Source organism: Callithrix jacchus, chromosome 2 (genome assembly GCF_049354715.1).
Source record: "Callithrix jacchus isolate 240 chromosome 2, calJac240_pri, whole genome shotgun sequence".
NCBI classification, from domain to species: Eukaryota; Metazoa; Chordata; class Mammalia; order Primates; family Cebidae; genus Callithrix; species Callithrix jacchus.
Window position 1 is genome coordinate 191,591,433 of NC_133503.1, and position 17,033 is coordinate 191,608,465.

At 40.1% G+C, this 17,033-nt stretch overlaps 1 protein-coding gene across 11 annotated transcripts in view; it reads left to right on the forward strand.

Moving 5' to 3' along the window:
* The window catches only part of DNAH5 (dynein axonemal heavy chain 5), a 385,840-nt gene extending 371,515 nt beyond the window's left edge, over positions 1-14,325 (forward strand). For all 11 annotated transcript variants that reach the window (XM_078365928.1, XM_078365933.1, XM_078365935.1 and 8 more), the window contains 3 exons: positions 4,348-4,500; positions 4,912-5,143; positions 13,322-14,325. In XM_078365928.1, coding sequence (XP_078222054.1) covers positions 4,348-4,500; positions 4,912-5,143; positions 13,322-13,473 — 537 coding nt within the window. In that variant the 3' untranslated portion in view covers positions 13,474-14,325. The remainder of the gene's footprint in view (positions 1-4,347; positions 4,501-4,911; positions 5,144-13,321) is intronic.
* Positions 14,326-17,033: the final 2,708 nt, after the last annotated feature.

Genomic DNA, 17,033 nt, shown 5'->3' on the forward strand with positions numbered 1-17,033 from the left:
TGCACATCTGTCTCTGTGTCCGCATTTCCCCTTTTCATAGGGATAGCAGCATATTGGATTAGTGTCACCCTTATGCCTCATTTTCATTTGATTACCTCTGTAAACATCCTGTTCCCAAAGCCAATCACATTGTAAGGTGCTGGGGGTTAGGACTTCAATGTATGGTTTTGGGGAGAGACATTTCAACCCATAGTGGGGCAGGTAGCTGGGTCATGGAAGCCATTCTCAACAGGGAGATTATAATGAGGGAAGATGAAGATGAGAGGAGAGGAGATGAAACAGAAATTGTTAATGACTTATTTTAAAATTTATTTTGCTTGACAAAAATTATATATATTTATGGTGTGCTACATCTTGTTTTGAAAGATGTGTATGCTGTGGAATGGCTAAGCTGGGCTAATTAACATAGACATTACCTCACATACTTAATTCACATTTTCTTGTGGTTCAGACTTAAAAGCCACTCTCAGCAGTTTTCAAGAATACAGTGGATTTGCTATAAACTATAGTCACCTTGTTGTACTCCTCCTATCTAACTGAAATTTTTTACCCTTTTGATCAACAGCTCCCTGTGTCTCCCTCCCTACCCCACCCCCTAGTCTCTGATAACCATGATTCTACTCTCTGTTTCTATGAGTTTAACTCTTTCAGCCTCCACATGTAAGTGAGATGATGCAGTATTTGCCTTTCTGTGTCTGGTTTAGTTCACCTAGCAGAATGGAGATGGGACAAAATTTATAGATGAGGTAAAAATGATGGAGCCAAAGAATCGGATACCAGGCTTAGGTCAAGGGACTGTTCTTGAACAAGTGAACTGGAAGTGGAGGTTGTGGTTGAAGAATGGAATGCGGAATGGAGGTGGTGCCTGTTGGATTTCTTAAGGTGACTAAACAGCTAGCTCTTTTCTCCACCTGAATTCTAAAGTTATTAAGAGGCAGAAAAGGAGTAGTGCGGATTAGAGCACATTTCCTGGAAAAGCGAATATTGAACGATGTGGCTTCTATCTGCTGGAAGGTGAGTTTTGGGGTTTCTAAAACAGAATTCAGAATTAGACAGACTTACTTACCCACCAGCAGCCAGCACTATACTAGATAGCTTCCTCTTCAGAGACTTCTCTGGGAAACTCGAGTACAGAAGCAGAAGAGACAGTGTGCTCCTTGTCCCCTGCTACCCCCAGCAATACAGATAGAAGGGGCTGGCTGGACTTCCTGACTATCTCCATCTTTCCAGTGCTGCTGTGACTTCTCCAACCCCCTGCTGCCCCAGTGCTGAGCCACTGATCATACTTCAGGAGCTGCTGTTCTAGTTGTCCCCCACTTCCATATCTCTCACCAGCTGGGTGCATCCTTGGCACCACATAGTTACTCTGGGACCCTCCTAATGGAGGTCTTGTCATCTGGGAACTATACCACCTGGAGCATGTGGCTTCTGAAGTCATCACAGCAGAGGAAAGAGAGATGGACAAGGCACCCCAGGTTTAGACTATCTGGATCAGAAAGTGACCCATGCCACTTCCATTCACAGGCTGTGGATCAAAACTAGAGCCTTGGACCCAGCCTAACTGCATGGGAGGCTGGGAAGTATAGGGGGCACATGGGACATCTGATGAGCAGAATCCGATTCTGAAACAGTCACCAGCCGGATGAGTCTCTTTACCTCCTGGGAGTGTGGAGAATGAGAGAGTCAAGGAGCTTGGAGTGTTAAATAAACTCTCTCTCCATGGAAGGAAATATAGGAGGGGAAAAAACTGCACCTCCCAACAGGCTAGTGTTTGAGGATGACAAAATTGAACATGAGAGTGTGGGAGTAGACGAATAAAGTGGAATGGACATTAGGGCCATTAGTGAGCAGAGGGTCACGAGATAAGATAGCAGGATGTGAAATGCATCATTCACATGGATGCTAAGTCACCTAGAGTGATGAATGAAAGTACATAAAGATAGTATGTGGGTTTTGAGTATGCACTTACTGGGCCAGAATACCCAGGTTCAAATCCTGTCTCTTTTGGGCTATCTAAATTCGGGTATGCTAGTTGGATTGCTGTGACTCAGTTTCCTTATCTGTCAAAGGGAAACAATAGCATTATTTAATTCCTAGCATTTTGTGAGGATTAAATGAGTTGATGTGTGTGTGAAGTGCTTAGAACAGTACGTGGCATGTGACCAGTGCTGTGTAACTGCTTGTGATTATTAATAGCAAAACCGCACCAGCACCACCATCACTACCAATACCACCATCACCACTACCATCATCACCACCGCTGTCACCACCACAGCCACCATTACTGCCTCCACCATCACCACCACCACTACCATAACCACTACCACCACCTCCACCACCAACACCATCGTCATCATCACACTCATGATTACTTGGGGGAACTGAGCCGAAGAGTAAACCAGGAGCCAAATTCCCTCATGAGTAAGAGGAAGTGACCAGTAGGTGACAGAAACAAGAAGGGGTAAGGATAGTATGTCCAGATGGCTTGAGACTCAAAGGAAGAGAATGAAGTAATGTGATAACCTGACAATAACAGAAACAACAAGGTCATCTCTTCTTCCCCTGGTCCTGAGGATTGTGGAGTATGAGTAAATCTGTAGCCTACATTTGGAGAAGGCTGTGAAGGAAGGAGTCTGTCCTGGGTGTAGCGTGTAGGGTGGAGAGCAGACTTCAGTTAAGAGAAGGGATGGACAGAATGCTCCAGAATGAGGTGGAGGATCTAGAAGAGTTTTCTGATCATAATACTAAAGATTCTGAAGGTACAGTGGAAAGGCTTGGGAGGGGGCTTGCCTCTTTTGTTGCCAAGGACAGAGGGTGATTGGGTCAGGTTGGGGGCTGCACAGAGAGGGCAGAATACAGATATGAAGTTGGTGGGTGGGAGGATAGAGGCTTGGCCTCTGTAGGTTACCTGGCTAAATGAGAAGGTGGTAGGATTTGTTTAGTGCTGAGCCTCAGGTATGTCCTCCAGGGCTTCAGCAGATTAGGAGGCAGTGAGTTCAGCATGTGGTAAGTAGGACTGCTTCTTGTCTTCTCCGTTATTTGATGACACCACCCCTCATCCTTCTAATCACATAGCTTAGATACTCAGAATCAGTTTTGACCAGATTCCTTTATTTCCTTTTCATCTTTGATAAATCCACTGTACATGCCAGAGAGTTTTCTATCTGAATTGCCTCTTCTCATTGCCAAGGACAGAGGGGGACTCTTCCAGATCACTGGCCATTGTGAGTTCCTTCCCTACCAAACCAGATCACCCACCTCAGTAGGAACCGGGAGGCTCTGGCTCTGGAACAGGAATCTTTGTCTGGGGGACTCTCTTGTTAAGGGCTCCCACGGCCTTCAGAACAAACATGGTATAAACACACATGTCTTTTAGTTAAAAGAGGTATAAAGATAGGAGACAATGAGTGATTTCATTATTAAATTATCATTTTATTCAAGTTTTTATTCTTCTCAGCTTATTATCAGTCTTTGGAATCTCAGTAACTCTTGAACAATTGGCAAATTAATTCTTAAGGTATTTGAAATTCAAGTGTTATACCTACCCAGGATGATTACTACATTTATTCATACCTAAAATATTGCAATTACAGTAAAATGTTATAATCTATGCTTTGAAGATAGCTTCCAGTGCTGCTGCTGATGGCATTAATGACATTTCCACGCCAGTTGTCGTAATAGAAGTTCCACAGGGTAATTCAGGGAGAAAGTCAGAAGCAATAAATGCAAATAATTTGTGAATGAGAAAGAGTCTTGGGTTGCCAGTTTTTGCTCCTTCAAAAGAGGAAATAAAACTGTATTCCAAAGGGATTCCAGAAAATGATCATTGTTTACCCCATTAAAAATAAGTATAGCAAGACTTCTACAACTTACCGTGCACGGGATCTATTTTAAAGTGATGATTTATCTTGATAAGGCCAGGAGCATATTTATGTAAATAAAATGCTTTTTTATGTGTTATAGATTGAAATTGTAACCTAAGGAAAAATGGTGAAAGCCTTTAATCCAATAAGTTGTTTTGATTCTGTTATAGCGGAATTCGTGATAAATATATTGGTACCTGGAAAGTGATTCAGTTGACGTTAGACATCTTGAACAGCTCTGTGAATTGATCTGGTGTTCCTGTGATGACTAGCATATTCTGTCATATCTTTGCATCATTACTATCGCTAAGGAGAAAGAATAATTTGAAAAGTTTATGCCAGAATCCAGGGAAAATTCATGACTTAGGGACTTTTTCGTTACAAAAGTGAAGTTGATATTTTATCATTTTTTTCAGTGAACATAGCTGGTTTACACTGCAATATTAAACTATAACAATTAATTGTTTTAATGTCTTCATTGCAGGCTTCTTGGGTTTCAAGTACTCTGGGTTTCTGGTTTACTGAACTTGTAGAAAGAAATAGCCAGTTTACCTCGTGGGTTTTCAATGGCCGACCTCACTGCTTTTGGATGACAGGCTTTTTTAACCCACAGGGATTTTTAACTGCAATGCGACAGGTAAGAGCTTTGATTTGCACCCATTGTGTTATTATAATTTTCCTCCACAGGGTTTTCTTTCATTATAGTTTTAAAGACTATAATGAGACAGAGAATGACTGTCTCTTTTTGGTACCAGCAGTTACATTGTCATGAACATAAATCCCAGCCACTTGTTCTCAGGCTGCTCACTCAACTTTCAAAATATTTATTTGTTATTTTTGTATTTGATTTGATTTTGCATTTCTTTTTAAAGTAAATGCTAGCTAAATTAGGATATGTTTTTTTAATGAGAGAATCTTGCTAATTCTTTAAATACTATTGTATGTCCTTCGAGCTAGAGTGATTGGAACTAAGCTTTCATTATTGTTATGCTCTTTTTATAAAGACAAGCCTCTAACTGCTCCATTTATCTTTTGCTGCACTGAATAGGAAATAACTCGGGCCACCAAAGGCTGGGCTCTGGACAATATGGTGCTTTGCAACGAAGTCACCAAATGGATGAAGGACGACATTTCTGCCCCCGCCACAGAGGGTGTCTACGTCTATGGCTTATATCTTGAAGGTGCTGGCTGGGACAAGAGGAACATGAAACTCATTGAATCGAAGCCAAAAGTGCTCTTTGAGATGATGCCTGTCATACGGATTTATGCAGAAAACAATAGTAAGTTGTCTTGTACCTTCAGGAAGTGTTCACATTGTTGGTTTGGATGACATTATCAACACAGGATTTCAATGTTTTTGTTAAATCTCATATAGAGATTTTACTGTTTTATCAACTGGCTTTGCATTCACACTCATGTTTAATGGGGATTTACTGGCCTCTAGGCACTTTCTTGAGTACTATTGAGGAGGCAGTGGTTCTATATAGTACTTGCTTATCTAATAAAGCAGATTCATATGTATGGATAGTCATGAAATATTAGCTGATGAGATAAGAAAGAAATGTTTGGCATAGTTAATAAGCAAGGGAAAGGAGGGTGAGATAACAGCAGGATGAAGTGAGCAGGAACTGAGTTTCCAGAGGATTTGGGCCGGACTGGACTCTGAAGAATGGATACAATGAGGTGCTGTGAGCTGTGGTAAGGAGACTTTCTGGATAGGACTATACAGGGCTCAATCGGAGGCTATAGCTTTACCAACTTGGAAGTTTGAGCCAGGTAATGAAGTCAGATTTGGCTGAATCCTATAGCTAATGGTCAAATACTGGGTTCTTATTTCAGTCTTTGAATGTAATAACACTTCTGTGAAGCACACATGTTATTCGACTTTGACAAAATTATCCAAGCTGTATTTGACAAGTCTAAAAATCCCTAAACTATTTTTCATTACTGGCTTGATATTTTCTGGAGGCTTTTGTTGTCACCTTTCACTCAACTAACATCTCTACTGCAATAACCACATTTCAGCACATGAGGGAATTCCCTGTTCATTTTAGAAGCATAAAGCATAAACTGTAGCAATGATAGTGATTCCAATGAAGGTTTGATTTTATGATAGAAGCACAACAGATTCTAACAAGTAAAGAGATAAAATAATTTACAGACTATAACTGTTTATTTTCAAGCAAACATTTGCTGGATATCTAATAGATATCAGCCAATAACCTTAGGCTAGGGATGCAAAGATTATGAACCAGATCCAGCCCCCAGAGACTCACAGTCTAGTAAAGAAGATCCATAGTAAATAAATAATGAAAATACAAATTGATGCACTTTATTAAAGAAGTATATTCCAGATGCTCATGGAACCCAGAAAGAAAACTTAAATATGTCTAGGAGCTTAGGGGTGATTGCTTTTGAGATGTGCTTTGGAGGATAAGAATGAAGAGTGATGGGGAGTTAGAGAATGACTTTTTTTTTTGTGGCAGAGAGAAATAGCATTAGCTTGCTTGGTTATTCAATGCCTACTTACTTCCTATCTCCCATGCACTTCCCTAGTCCTGGAGTTACAGCACTGAGAAAAGAGCAAACAGGGTTCCCATTCTTGTGGAGCTGAGTTGCAAAGAGGTGTGATAGCCATAGAAGGAGCAGATATAGTTGGGCCTTGTTACTCACAGATTTGTATTTGTGAATCTGCCCACCTGCTACAATTTCTTTGTAGCCCCCAAATCAATACTAATGGCACTTTTACGGTCATTCAGATGGTCATTCACAGACATGTGCAAAGCAGCCAGAAACTGGAGTTGCCAGACATACATATTCCCATCTGGGGCCAGACAAGGTGAGGCTGTGCCTTCTTGTTCCAGCTTTCATATTACAACTAAGTGTCCTGTGTGTGGTCTCTTTACTACCATGTTTTTCAATTTTTTTGTAACTTTTTCCTATTTAAAATGATCCCCAAATGTAGTGTTTAAGTTTGCTATTTCTGAGCATAAGAAGGCTGTGCCTTATAGAGAAAATACATGTGTTGGACAAACTTCCTTCAGGCATTAGTTATAGTGCTGTTGGCCTCCAGTGTAATGGTAATAAATCAATAGTATATATTAAAAAGATATTCTTAAACAGAAGCACACATGAAACAAGATTATGTATTGACTGGTTGATGGAAATGTTGTAACCAGAGGCTTGCAGGAAACTAACCCTGTGTCTCCCCTAGGAGCAATGGCTTGACATTTGTTAATTCGAAATTCATGGTGACTTTATAGGACATAACTACTGTGAATAATGGAAATTGACTAGAAATGAACCTACTGATTTTAGATACTTCTTGTTTCTGTGCAAAAACCACATGCATGGTGTCTTAGTCCATTTTCTGTTGTTATAACAAAATACTACAGACTGGGCATGTGATAGACAATGGAAGTTTATTTTGCTCATGGTTCTGGAGGCTGGGAAGTCCAAAAGCATGATACCAGCATGTGGTGAGGGTAATTCCATGGTCACAGACAGAAGGTAGAGATAAGCATGTGAGACAGACACAGGCACCAGGGGCTGGACTTGGTTTATAGCAGCGCAATCTTGCAATAATTATCTCACTGCCATGATAATGACATTAATTAGTTCATAAGAGATTCACCCTTTTGACCCAATGACCTCTTATTAGACTGTACCTCCCAATGTGGTTGCACCAAGGAGTTAGTTTTCAACACATGAAATTTTAGGGGACAGATTCAAGCCATATAGATGGTTTGAGTGTGAGATAATTTGGGAGTTCTGTGAGGAATATTGAGCTGAGATCCAAGTGACAGAAAAAGGCTATACTAACATCCTGGAGCAGAGGGAAGAGTGGAAAGTCATGAGGTGGTAATGGATGTGCTGGGTATGATGAAGAGTTTAGTTCTGGGATTTAGAGGACAGACCCAGTCCAGGATATCTGGATGGCGGCAGTGTGTAGGGGGATAACAAAGCTTCCACATGAAGGAGGTTCTTCAGGTAGAGGTGGAAATGGGGGAGTTGGAAGAGAGAACTGATATTTATGGAGAATGTTTTACAGGTGGATTTCACACCATGTCTCGTTTAGTCTTTACAAAAGTTTGCTAGAAATGATTTTTTGCTTTGAGGACAACAAGCTAGAGAGGGTGTGATTTGTTGAAGGAAATAAGGATTACCTTGGGAGGAGACCAGTGTTTAAATCATGAAGGAAGAGGAGCCTGTGAAGGGGGGGAGAGTTGAGCATCAGATTGGAAGATGATGGTTCTCAGCACACTGCTTGGTATGTGGTGTAGTTCAATATTTATTAGCTGAATCTAAAAGGATAAATGTGTCTACCTGGGCTTAGGCAAGCATACTGCCTATGGCTTTGTATTTACTGGTTCTTAGGGTAGTGTGACATCTTGGGACAGTAATATTTTATAGAAATAGTAATCAAGTGTTCTTTTGGCCAAAAATAGTATTTTAGAAAAATTGCTTTATCATATCATTGCATCTAGTCAACATGTTATAAAAATGTTTCCCTTATAAAATGAAAGAAAACAATTTTTTCCAGTTGAGTTACATGTTCCTTTTTTTTGCTTGTGACTAAACTATAAAAATTCATGGCAATTTGACATTGAGCATCTCAGCATGGTAGTAATAAAGTAATAATTTTATAATACTGGCAATTCTTTATGACTTAAGAATAGATTTGTATAGAAGAACTATACATACCCTGCTGGGCATTAGCCAGCGGTGATGCTCATTAGCAGCAGGTAAGGGAGAAAATAAAATAAGCAAAGGAAAAAAGGGACTAATTTCAAAGTATTAAAAGAAAACTTTAGTTCTCCATTCCTTTTTTGATATCAGTAAGCATTGGTGGAAACTTGGATTGCCAAATAGCTTTGTTGTTGAAGAGGTGTTTCTTTAGCAATGGAAAACTAACATTCTGTTACCTCTTTCATGCTATACCTTTAATTTTTACTCAGTTTTGATAATTGAGCAGAGCTCTAATTGACTTAGAGGAGCATATAGCATCATTAATGACCAAACTGCAGCATTTAAAAATTGGAATTCTTATAGTTAATAGTTTTTACATTAATACAAAGGGAAATTTAAATAATCATTAAAATTTATATATAGGACTGGTGTGTTTTCAACAAGAAGAAATATAGATATTTGTTTCAACTCTAAAAATTGAGTGATACACCCCCAAACTTTAAAAAGAAATTATGTTTCTTGCTAGAAAATCATGGAAAAGTCATTTCAAATAGTACTAAATTCACCAAGAGGGTAAAGCCACACACACACTGTCTAAATCCTCAAAGGAAGCTGAAAAGAACAGATAGAGGAAAAATACATGTTTTCACAGATTTATTATATGAGCAGATTGATGATTCTCAATGAACTTCAGTGCTGTAGCTGATATGATGGGGAAAACGTGATTGGAACATTTGCAAGGGACGAGACAAGTCTTCTGTGTACCACTGGTCACTAAGTAAGTGCAAGAGGGGTCTCGGGTAATTTCCTGCTAAGGAAAAAGTATATCTAAGAACACCCTCTGACCCATTCTGACCTATGATTGTGCATATTTGGGACTGGGGTGGGGATAGCCATATGTGGTGACCAGGAGTGGAGATCTCCTGGCTCCTGAGCCCACAGAATTTAACCCACCATCAGCTCATAAGCCTGGAAGTCTGTTAAAGTCATGGAAAACATGAGTCTTGGAATTTGCTTCAGTGAAAAGGTCCATGTGTAAGTAGATGCATGTGTGTGTGTACGTATGTGTGCATGTGTGTATATGTGCATGTGCTTGTGTATGTGTATATGGAGACAGAGAGATAAAAAGGTGTCAAATGACATCTCTATCTTAGGCACCTTCTACATTCCAGGCATTGTAGTATACCAGGCACTTACATGTGCTAACTTATTTAATCTTTACAACAACACTGTCAAATTTATCATCCCCATTTTGCAGATAGAGAAATTAAGATTTGGAGACACTGGGTTTGGAGACACAGCCATGATTCCTGGCTACTGACAGGCAAAGCTGGTATCAGAATCACATTTATCTGTTGTGGGGTATATGCGAACCTCTGGGAATTCCCATGGTTAGTCTTCTACTTGAGATTCTGTGTTTAGGTGTCCTCTTAATGCCTGGGATGAAACTTGAAAATAAAGGCTCAACTCAAAATCAGGACAGCTCCCTTACATATCGAAGTCCTGAGCTAATTTTTCTCAGGTACCTGCTAAGGTAGACTGTAGGCGGTGGGAAGCACAGGGAGAACCCTCTGCAGATGGTGCGCTCCCTCCTCACCCCTCCCTCCCTCATGCTGCAGACTGAAAAGTGCTCATGCCCCTGTTCACCATAGATGACTGTGAGCCAGGGGCCAGGATATTCAGGTTGTTCTCCTGGCTTTATTATCCTAGTTATTAGTCATGTGGCTTTGGAGGCATCTCAAGTATGCCACAAATTGAACTCAGGTATCTAGTTCTCTCCATTTCATTTTCATGTGTTTCTGTAACGACAGAGGTATACATGCATGGTGCATCCCAAGTACTGCAGAGATGAAGCACAGAGGCCATGGGTCCATTCTGACCAGGTTTCATTCTCAGTTATGTTTATGGCTTTCCTATCTTGGACAACTCACCTCCTTATCTTCCAGTTTTTGAATCTGTAAAATGATTAGATAGTAGTACCCCTCACATAGGATTATTGAGAGAATTAAATTGACAATGTTATGTACATAGGAAGCATATAACAAATTTATTTTTCAATTGTTACTATTGTTTACATGCTTAACTCGCATGCTTTTTAAAGGATTGAAAGAAATACTGTATGTTAAGAGTAACTGTCCAGTAATTTAAATGTTATTAGCAAAAGGGTGTTTAAATAAAAGAATGACTAAACGGTTCCATGGAGACTCTCTATGCAACAGTTATTTTGGATATTGGAAGGAATATATCAAATGTATACTCACACGTAGATGAAAAACGTAGGATAGAGAAGTTAAATAGCCAGAAAGTGAAATTCCCCCAAGGCAACTTATTAAAACCTTTAGGATCCTAAAGTGTACAGCTCACCAGTTTGCACAACCTCTTCTCTCTCTTCCTCCCTCTGGAACCCAGAGGCTTTAGACATATTTAGCTGATTTGTGCTACCTACCTAGCATGCTTATTTTTGTCTTCAAAGTTATTTGTCTAAGCAGGGGGATGGTTTGGAAGCATCTGTTTCTGTAGTTGTTTAGCATCTGTCAGCGTTTTTCACCATGACATTGTATCTTCAGTGGCTTCTAATCCTGCTGCAGAAGTTTGCTGCACACTGTGACTTGGCTTGAGCACCTTCAGCTCTGAAGCAATGAAAAATAAATAGAATTGGATAAATATTTCAGAAAACTGTTTTTACCTGCTTATTGAAGAGAATGCTATTTTTCCCCTCCATTTTTCTTTTGGGATTAAAATCCAAGTAGTCAAATACTTCTCAAGTTGTAATTATTGTAATTATCATGAGATTCAGATGTAAGGAACCAAAGTCTTACTTCAAGGTTTATAAAATGGTTGTTAATCAAATTTGCCACAGGAGGAAGAATGAATTATCTATTTGTTACATGTTTAAAGATCCTAGGATTAAAGGATTTAACTATATCAGTGAGTAATAGTTCATATTAACTGCATTCCATGATTCATTGTTATTCATTTACTTGTTCAGAATTTTTCCTATATATTTGCCTAATTATTATTATTAGTAATATAATCATAGAAATTGGAAAAGCATTTCCCAGACTTAAATATTAGGTGTCACATTACTTTAGGTTGTTTCTAATTATTAATTTCATGAGATTAAGTAAACAGAGTTTTAAAATAATATAAAATTTCTTTGTTGTTTTAGAAGAAGGTTTCTCAGTCTGGTACTGTTGCCATTTTTTGTCTGGATAACTCTTTGTTTTTGGGGGACTGTCCTGTGCATTATAGGATATTAGCTGCATCCCTGGCCTCCATCCATGAGGTTGCTAGTAGCAAGTCCACAGTTGTGTTAACCAAAAATCTCTACAGATACTGGCAAATGTCCCCCATAGGTAGAATTGTACCAGGTTAAGAATCACTGCTTTAGAATTGCTTATTTTATATTGAAACTTATGTATAATATTATTATATTCAAATGTTTCGCTTCTTCCAATACAATTAATTAAACTTATAGTGGATATGTGAAAACACAGGGCACAGAAGGTTGAAAGTCCTATTGGATCAAACAATGAGACTTAGCTTCTGATAGTGCCTTACGTTTGTAATTTTCTGGAAAAGGTAAATTATTGAGCATGTCAGTTTTGAAAAATAAATTCAGTAACTCTGATATGTTTCAGTGCCCATGTTTGTAACATTAATTCACAAAAGCAGAATATCTTCTTATTTAAATGTGATTTCACCTCAGTAGTTAAGTGAGGGTTTTTTTATATTGACTTTCCAGAAGAGTACAAAGATGAGTGACATACTCTTGTCCTCAAAAAATTTATAATCTGGAAGAGAATATAAAATAGTATACTACTTTCTGAGATACATGTTAGGAGATGCGCAGATAAACTACTGTGGGCAGAGTGGTTTTCCTAAGAAACTAATGAGGCTTCAATTCCCAGGCTGCTCACAGGCAGCGTCTCCTTGCAAAGCCTACTTTCTTATTTGTAAATTTGACTCTTTTTCTTAAAGAGGTCCCTCATGAATTGTATAAATTTAAGTCCCCACAGTCCTGGACCTGTCTCAGCATGGGGTTTCCAAGGCTGAAGAGAAAGGGAGCCTGTGGGGTGGAAACGGATGCATTACAAAGGATCTCTGAAGGATGGACATACATAAATTGCCTTTCATTGCAGTGTCATATTAGAAACTTCATCTGTTCTTCTACTCCAGAAAGGTAGATTGAATCTCAGGGAGCTAAACCGGGCCATTGCTCTCTGCTTCCCAGTCATTTTATTTCTCTACATGTATGGAGAATTCACAATACCTGGTTTAGTTGGGGGCGGGAAGGCACCCTTTGTCCTGGGATTTAAAATGTGATGTAGACTATGGCCTGCAGGGTTGAAGATTTTGAAATAATAAAGTAGTGACTACTGGTGCTGGATGTCTGATTAAAAGTGATACTTGTGTGTGCTCAAGGTTTGGTGGGGAGGTGAAGGAGGACAGATGGAGGGGGACGTTGAGTTGACAGGTGCAAAGGAGAGAGAGGAAGCATGTGGGCATGAGTTACTGTCCATGCTTCAGGGCAAGGGGCCAGCGGGGTCCACCAGAGGCTATATGGCTGTCTTGCCACAGCTGCTGGCACCCTGTGGGAGCGTCTGCCTTGCATCCAGGGACTGCCTGACCTCAGGAAGACTGTCCCTCATTCTGCCAAATCCATCTGTCTTTGAAATGACCTACAGAATGCAGAAGCATTGCTCTTTACTCTCCTTGGGCTCTTAAGTGAGAAAGTCACCAAGTTCTTTTTATGATTTTTTTTGTAGCTTTACGAGATCCTCGGTTTTACTCCTGTCCCATCTATAAGAAGCCAGATCGGACGGACTTGAACTACATTGCCGCTGTGGACCTCAGGACAGTCCAGACCCCTGAACACTGGGTGCTCCGTGGGGTTGCCCTTCTCTGTGATGTCAAGTAACATGTGAGGAGTGTCCCCACCCAATGCTTTGGAAAATGCAAGATCTGAATTATTATAACCTTTATTTCTTCTGTATGTCTGCTGGACAGTGTATGTCAGGTCACTCTTGCAATTAATGAGCTGCTTAGGTTTTCCCTACTCCTTAATTGGATGCTTATATTTTACCTGTTTCATCATTAGTGAACAACATCTGTGTTTGTTGAAAATGTTATTTAGTGATATAAAAGTAAACTTACAACTTCCTAATGAAATGTGGCCCTCAAATCCACAGTAGTGCATTTTCTTCTTACTTTGTTCTGAAGACTGACTAGAGCAAGCAGACAGCATTTCTCTGGGAGGAATTATTCTTCTGCTAATATGGCCTGGTAACAGCCAAGTTCTTGAAGGTAGCAGGGCAAGTTTGTGCTGATTTTGCTTCTATTTGCCTTTCATATTTAGGTCAGGTTAAGAGACTTATTTTCAGGGTTTGAAGCAGCCAACTAAAAAGACCTTTTAAAAAATAGAAGGAAATAGAAGAATGGCTTAAGAATGTAAATAGACAATTTATAGAGAATAAACATAAAACAGTGCTTCAGCCTACTTATAATTACTAATGAGATACTAACTGATAACTCTTTTAATAAAATATGAAAGCTAAAAGTAAATCATGCTCATGATAATGAGCGGTGGGCCTGAGTGGCTTTTGTGACTCCTACAGTCTGATACCATACCGTTTTCATGTGAGTCTTTTCTTTAGGTGTGATTAATATATCAGTTGATTTGTGGATATTATGGTGAAACAATCATTTCATTTTCAAATTCAAGTAATGAAAGTGTGGACATCATGGGAATTAATAAAAAGTTTTTAGTAAATGCCTCATTTGTAATTGTTGTTTATCATAAAGGGGGGTAATTGGCACTAAGTATCCAGAAATAAGCTTTCAAAACTGGATTTTTTATCAAATAATTTGAAACTGTATCATTCATATGATTTTGTGGTACGTATCTGTTAGTATGAACACCTGAGTCTTGGAGACACAAAGTAGAAAAAGACCATGAAAACAGCCAAGACGTTTTAGGACCTAATTCAACATGGCTGGCCTGTGAAGCTGAGATGAATCAATGAGGCCCCTTTCTGCATAGCCACCCACCCCCACCCCAGCTTCTCCCACCAAAGGTGCTGGGCATTCCATAATCAGTTGGGCAAGGGAGGACCAATTGAATGAATCTGTCCTGTGATGGAGAGACTTCTTGATGGTCTTAGACATGGAGGGGGGGAAAAAAAAGCCAGGGGCTTGGTACCATTCATTGCAGAGTCATACAACAATCTTTTTCAATTGTCTCAATATTGATTTATTTAAAAAATATTTATTTTGCACCTCCTGCGAAGTCACTGCTGAGCTGGTGATGCAATGGTGAAAAAACAAAAAAAAACAAAAAAAAACAACCAGTCACAATGCCTAATCTCAGAATTCACCTGATAGGAATAGATGCAGAATATAGCAATTACTCAGGTACATATATAGTTGCATGAGTCCATTTTCACACTGCTATAAAGAACTACCCGAACAGAAGAGGTTTAAAATTGCCTCACAGTTCCATATGTCTGGGAGGCCTCAGGAAACTTATAATCATGATGGAAGATGAAGGGGAAGCATGCATATCTTCACAGTGGTAGAGCAGGAGATAGGGAGTGAGAGGGGAACAGCCACACACTCTTAAACCTTCAGATCTTGTGGGAACTCACTCACTATCATGAAAACAGCATGGGGGAAATCTGCCCCCATGATCCAATCACCTCTCACCAGGCTCCTCCCTCGACATATGGGGATTACAATTTGAGATGAGATTTGGGTGGGGACGCAGAGCCAAATCATATCATTCCACTCCAGCCCCTCCCAAATCTCATGTTCTTCTTACATTTTAAAACATGATCATGCCTTCCCAACAGCCCCCAAAGGGCTTAACTCATTCCAGCATTAACTTGAAAGTCCAAGTCCAAAGTTTCATCTGAGACAAGACAAGTCTCTTCCACCTATGAGCATATAAAAATAAAAAGCAAGTTAGTTACTTCCAAGATAAAATGGAGGTACAGGCATTGGGTAAATGTCTCCATTCCAAATGGGAAAAATTGGCCAAAACAAAGGGGCTATAGGTTCCACGTAAGTCCAAATGCAACAAGGTACTCATTAAACCTTAAAGTTTCAAAATAATCTCCTTTGACTCCATGTTCAAATCCAGAGAACATTGTTGCAAGAAGCAGCCTCCCAAGGTCTTGGGCAGCTCTGCCTCTGAGGCTCCATAGGGTACAGCCCCTGTGGCTGCTTTCATGGGCTAGCATTGATTGCCTGCAGCTTTTTCAGGTGCACAGTGCAAGCTGTCAGTGGCTCTACCATTCTGGCGCCACAGGATGGGGGTGCATTTCTTGTTTCTCCACTAGGCAGTGCTCCAGTGGGGATGCTGTGTGGGGGTTCCAACTCCACATTTCCCCTCTGTACTGCCTTAGTAGAGGTTCTCTATAAGGGCTTTGCCCCTGCAGCTGACTTCTGCCTGGACATACAGGCATTTTCATACATCCTCTGAAATCCAGGTGGAGGTTCTGAAGCCTCAAGTCTTGTCTTTTGCATATCTGTGGACCCAACACCACATGAAATCTGCCAAGGCTTAGGGCTTCCATCCTCTGAAGCTGTGTCCCGAGCTGTACTTTGGTTTCTTTTAGCCACAGCTATAGCTGGAAAGGCTGGGAGGCAGGGTGTCATTTCCCAAGGCTACACAGAGCAGGAGGGCTCTGGGCCCAGCCCACAAAACCATTTTTCCCTCCTAGGTCTCTTGGCCTATGATGGGAGGGGCTACCATAAAGATCTATGAAATGCCCTGGAGACATTTTCCTCATTGTCTTGGCTATTAACATTCATCTTCTCTTAACTTACGCAAGTTTCTGCAGGCAGCTTGAATTTCTCCACAGAAAATAGATTTTTTTCTACCATGGCCAGGCTGCAAATGTTCAAACTTTTATGCTCTGAATCCTCTTTAAACATAAATTTTAATTTCAATCCATCTCTTTGTGAATGCATATGGCTATATGCTGTTAAGAGCACCCAGGTCACATCTTAAATGCTTTGCTGCTTAGAAATGTCTTCCACCAGATGCCCCAAATCATCTCTCTTAAGTACAAAGTTCCACAGATCTCTAGAACAGAGGCAAAATGCTGCTAGTCTGTTTGCTAAAGTATAACAAGAGCGACCTTTGCTCCAGTTCCCAATAAGTTCATCTCTGTCTGAGACCATCTCAGCCTGGATTTCATTGTCTATATCACTATCAGCATTTTGGTCAAAACTATTCAACAAGTTTCTAGGAAGTTCCAAACTTTCCCACCTTTTTCTGTCTTCTTTTGAGCCCTCCAAACTGTTTCAACCTCTGCCCATTACCCAGTTCCAATGTTGCTTCCACATTTGCAGGTATCTTTATAGCAGTGCCCAAAACTCCTGGTAATGTAACTGGGGGAGCATACTCAGCTCCCAGTTCTGAAGAAGTTCTTAGCCTCATTAAACCCCAAGAATGGAGAAAGGGGCCCCGGCAGC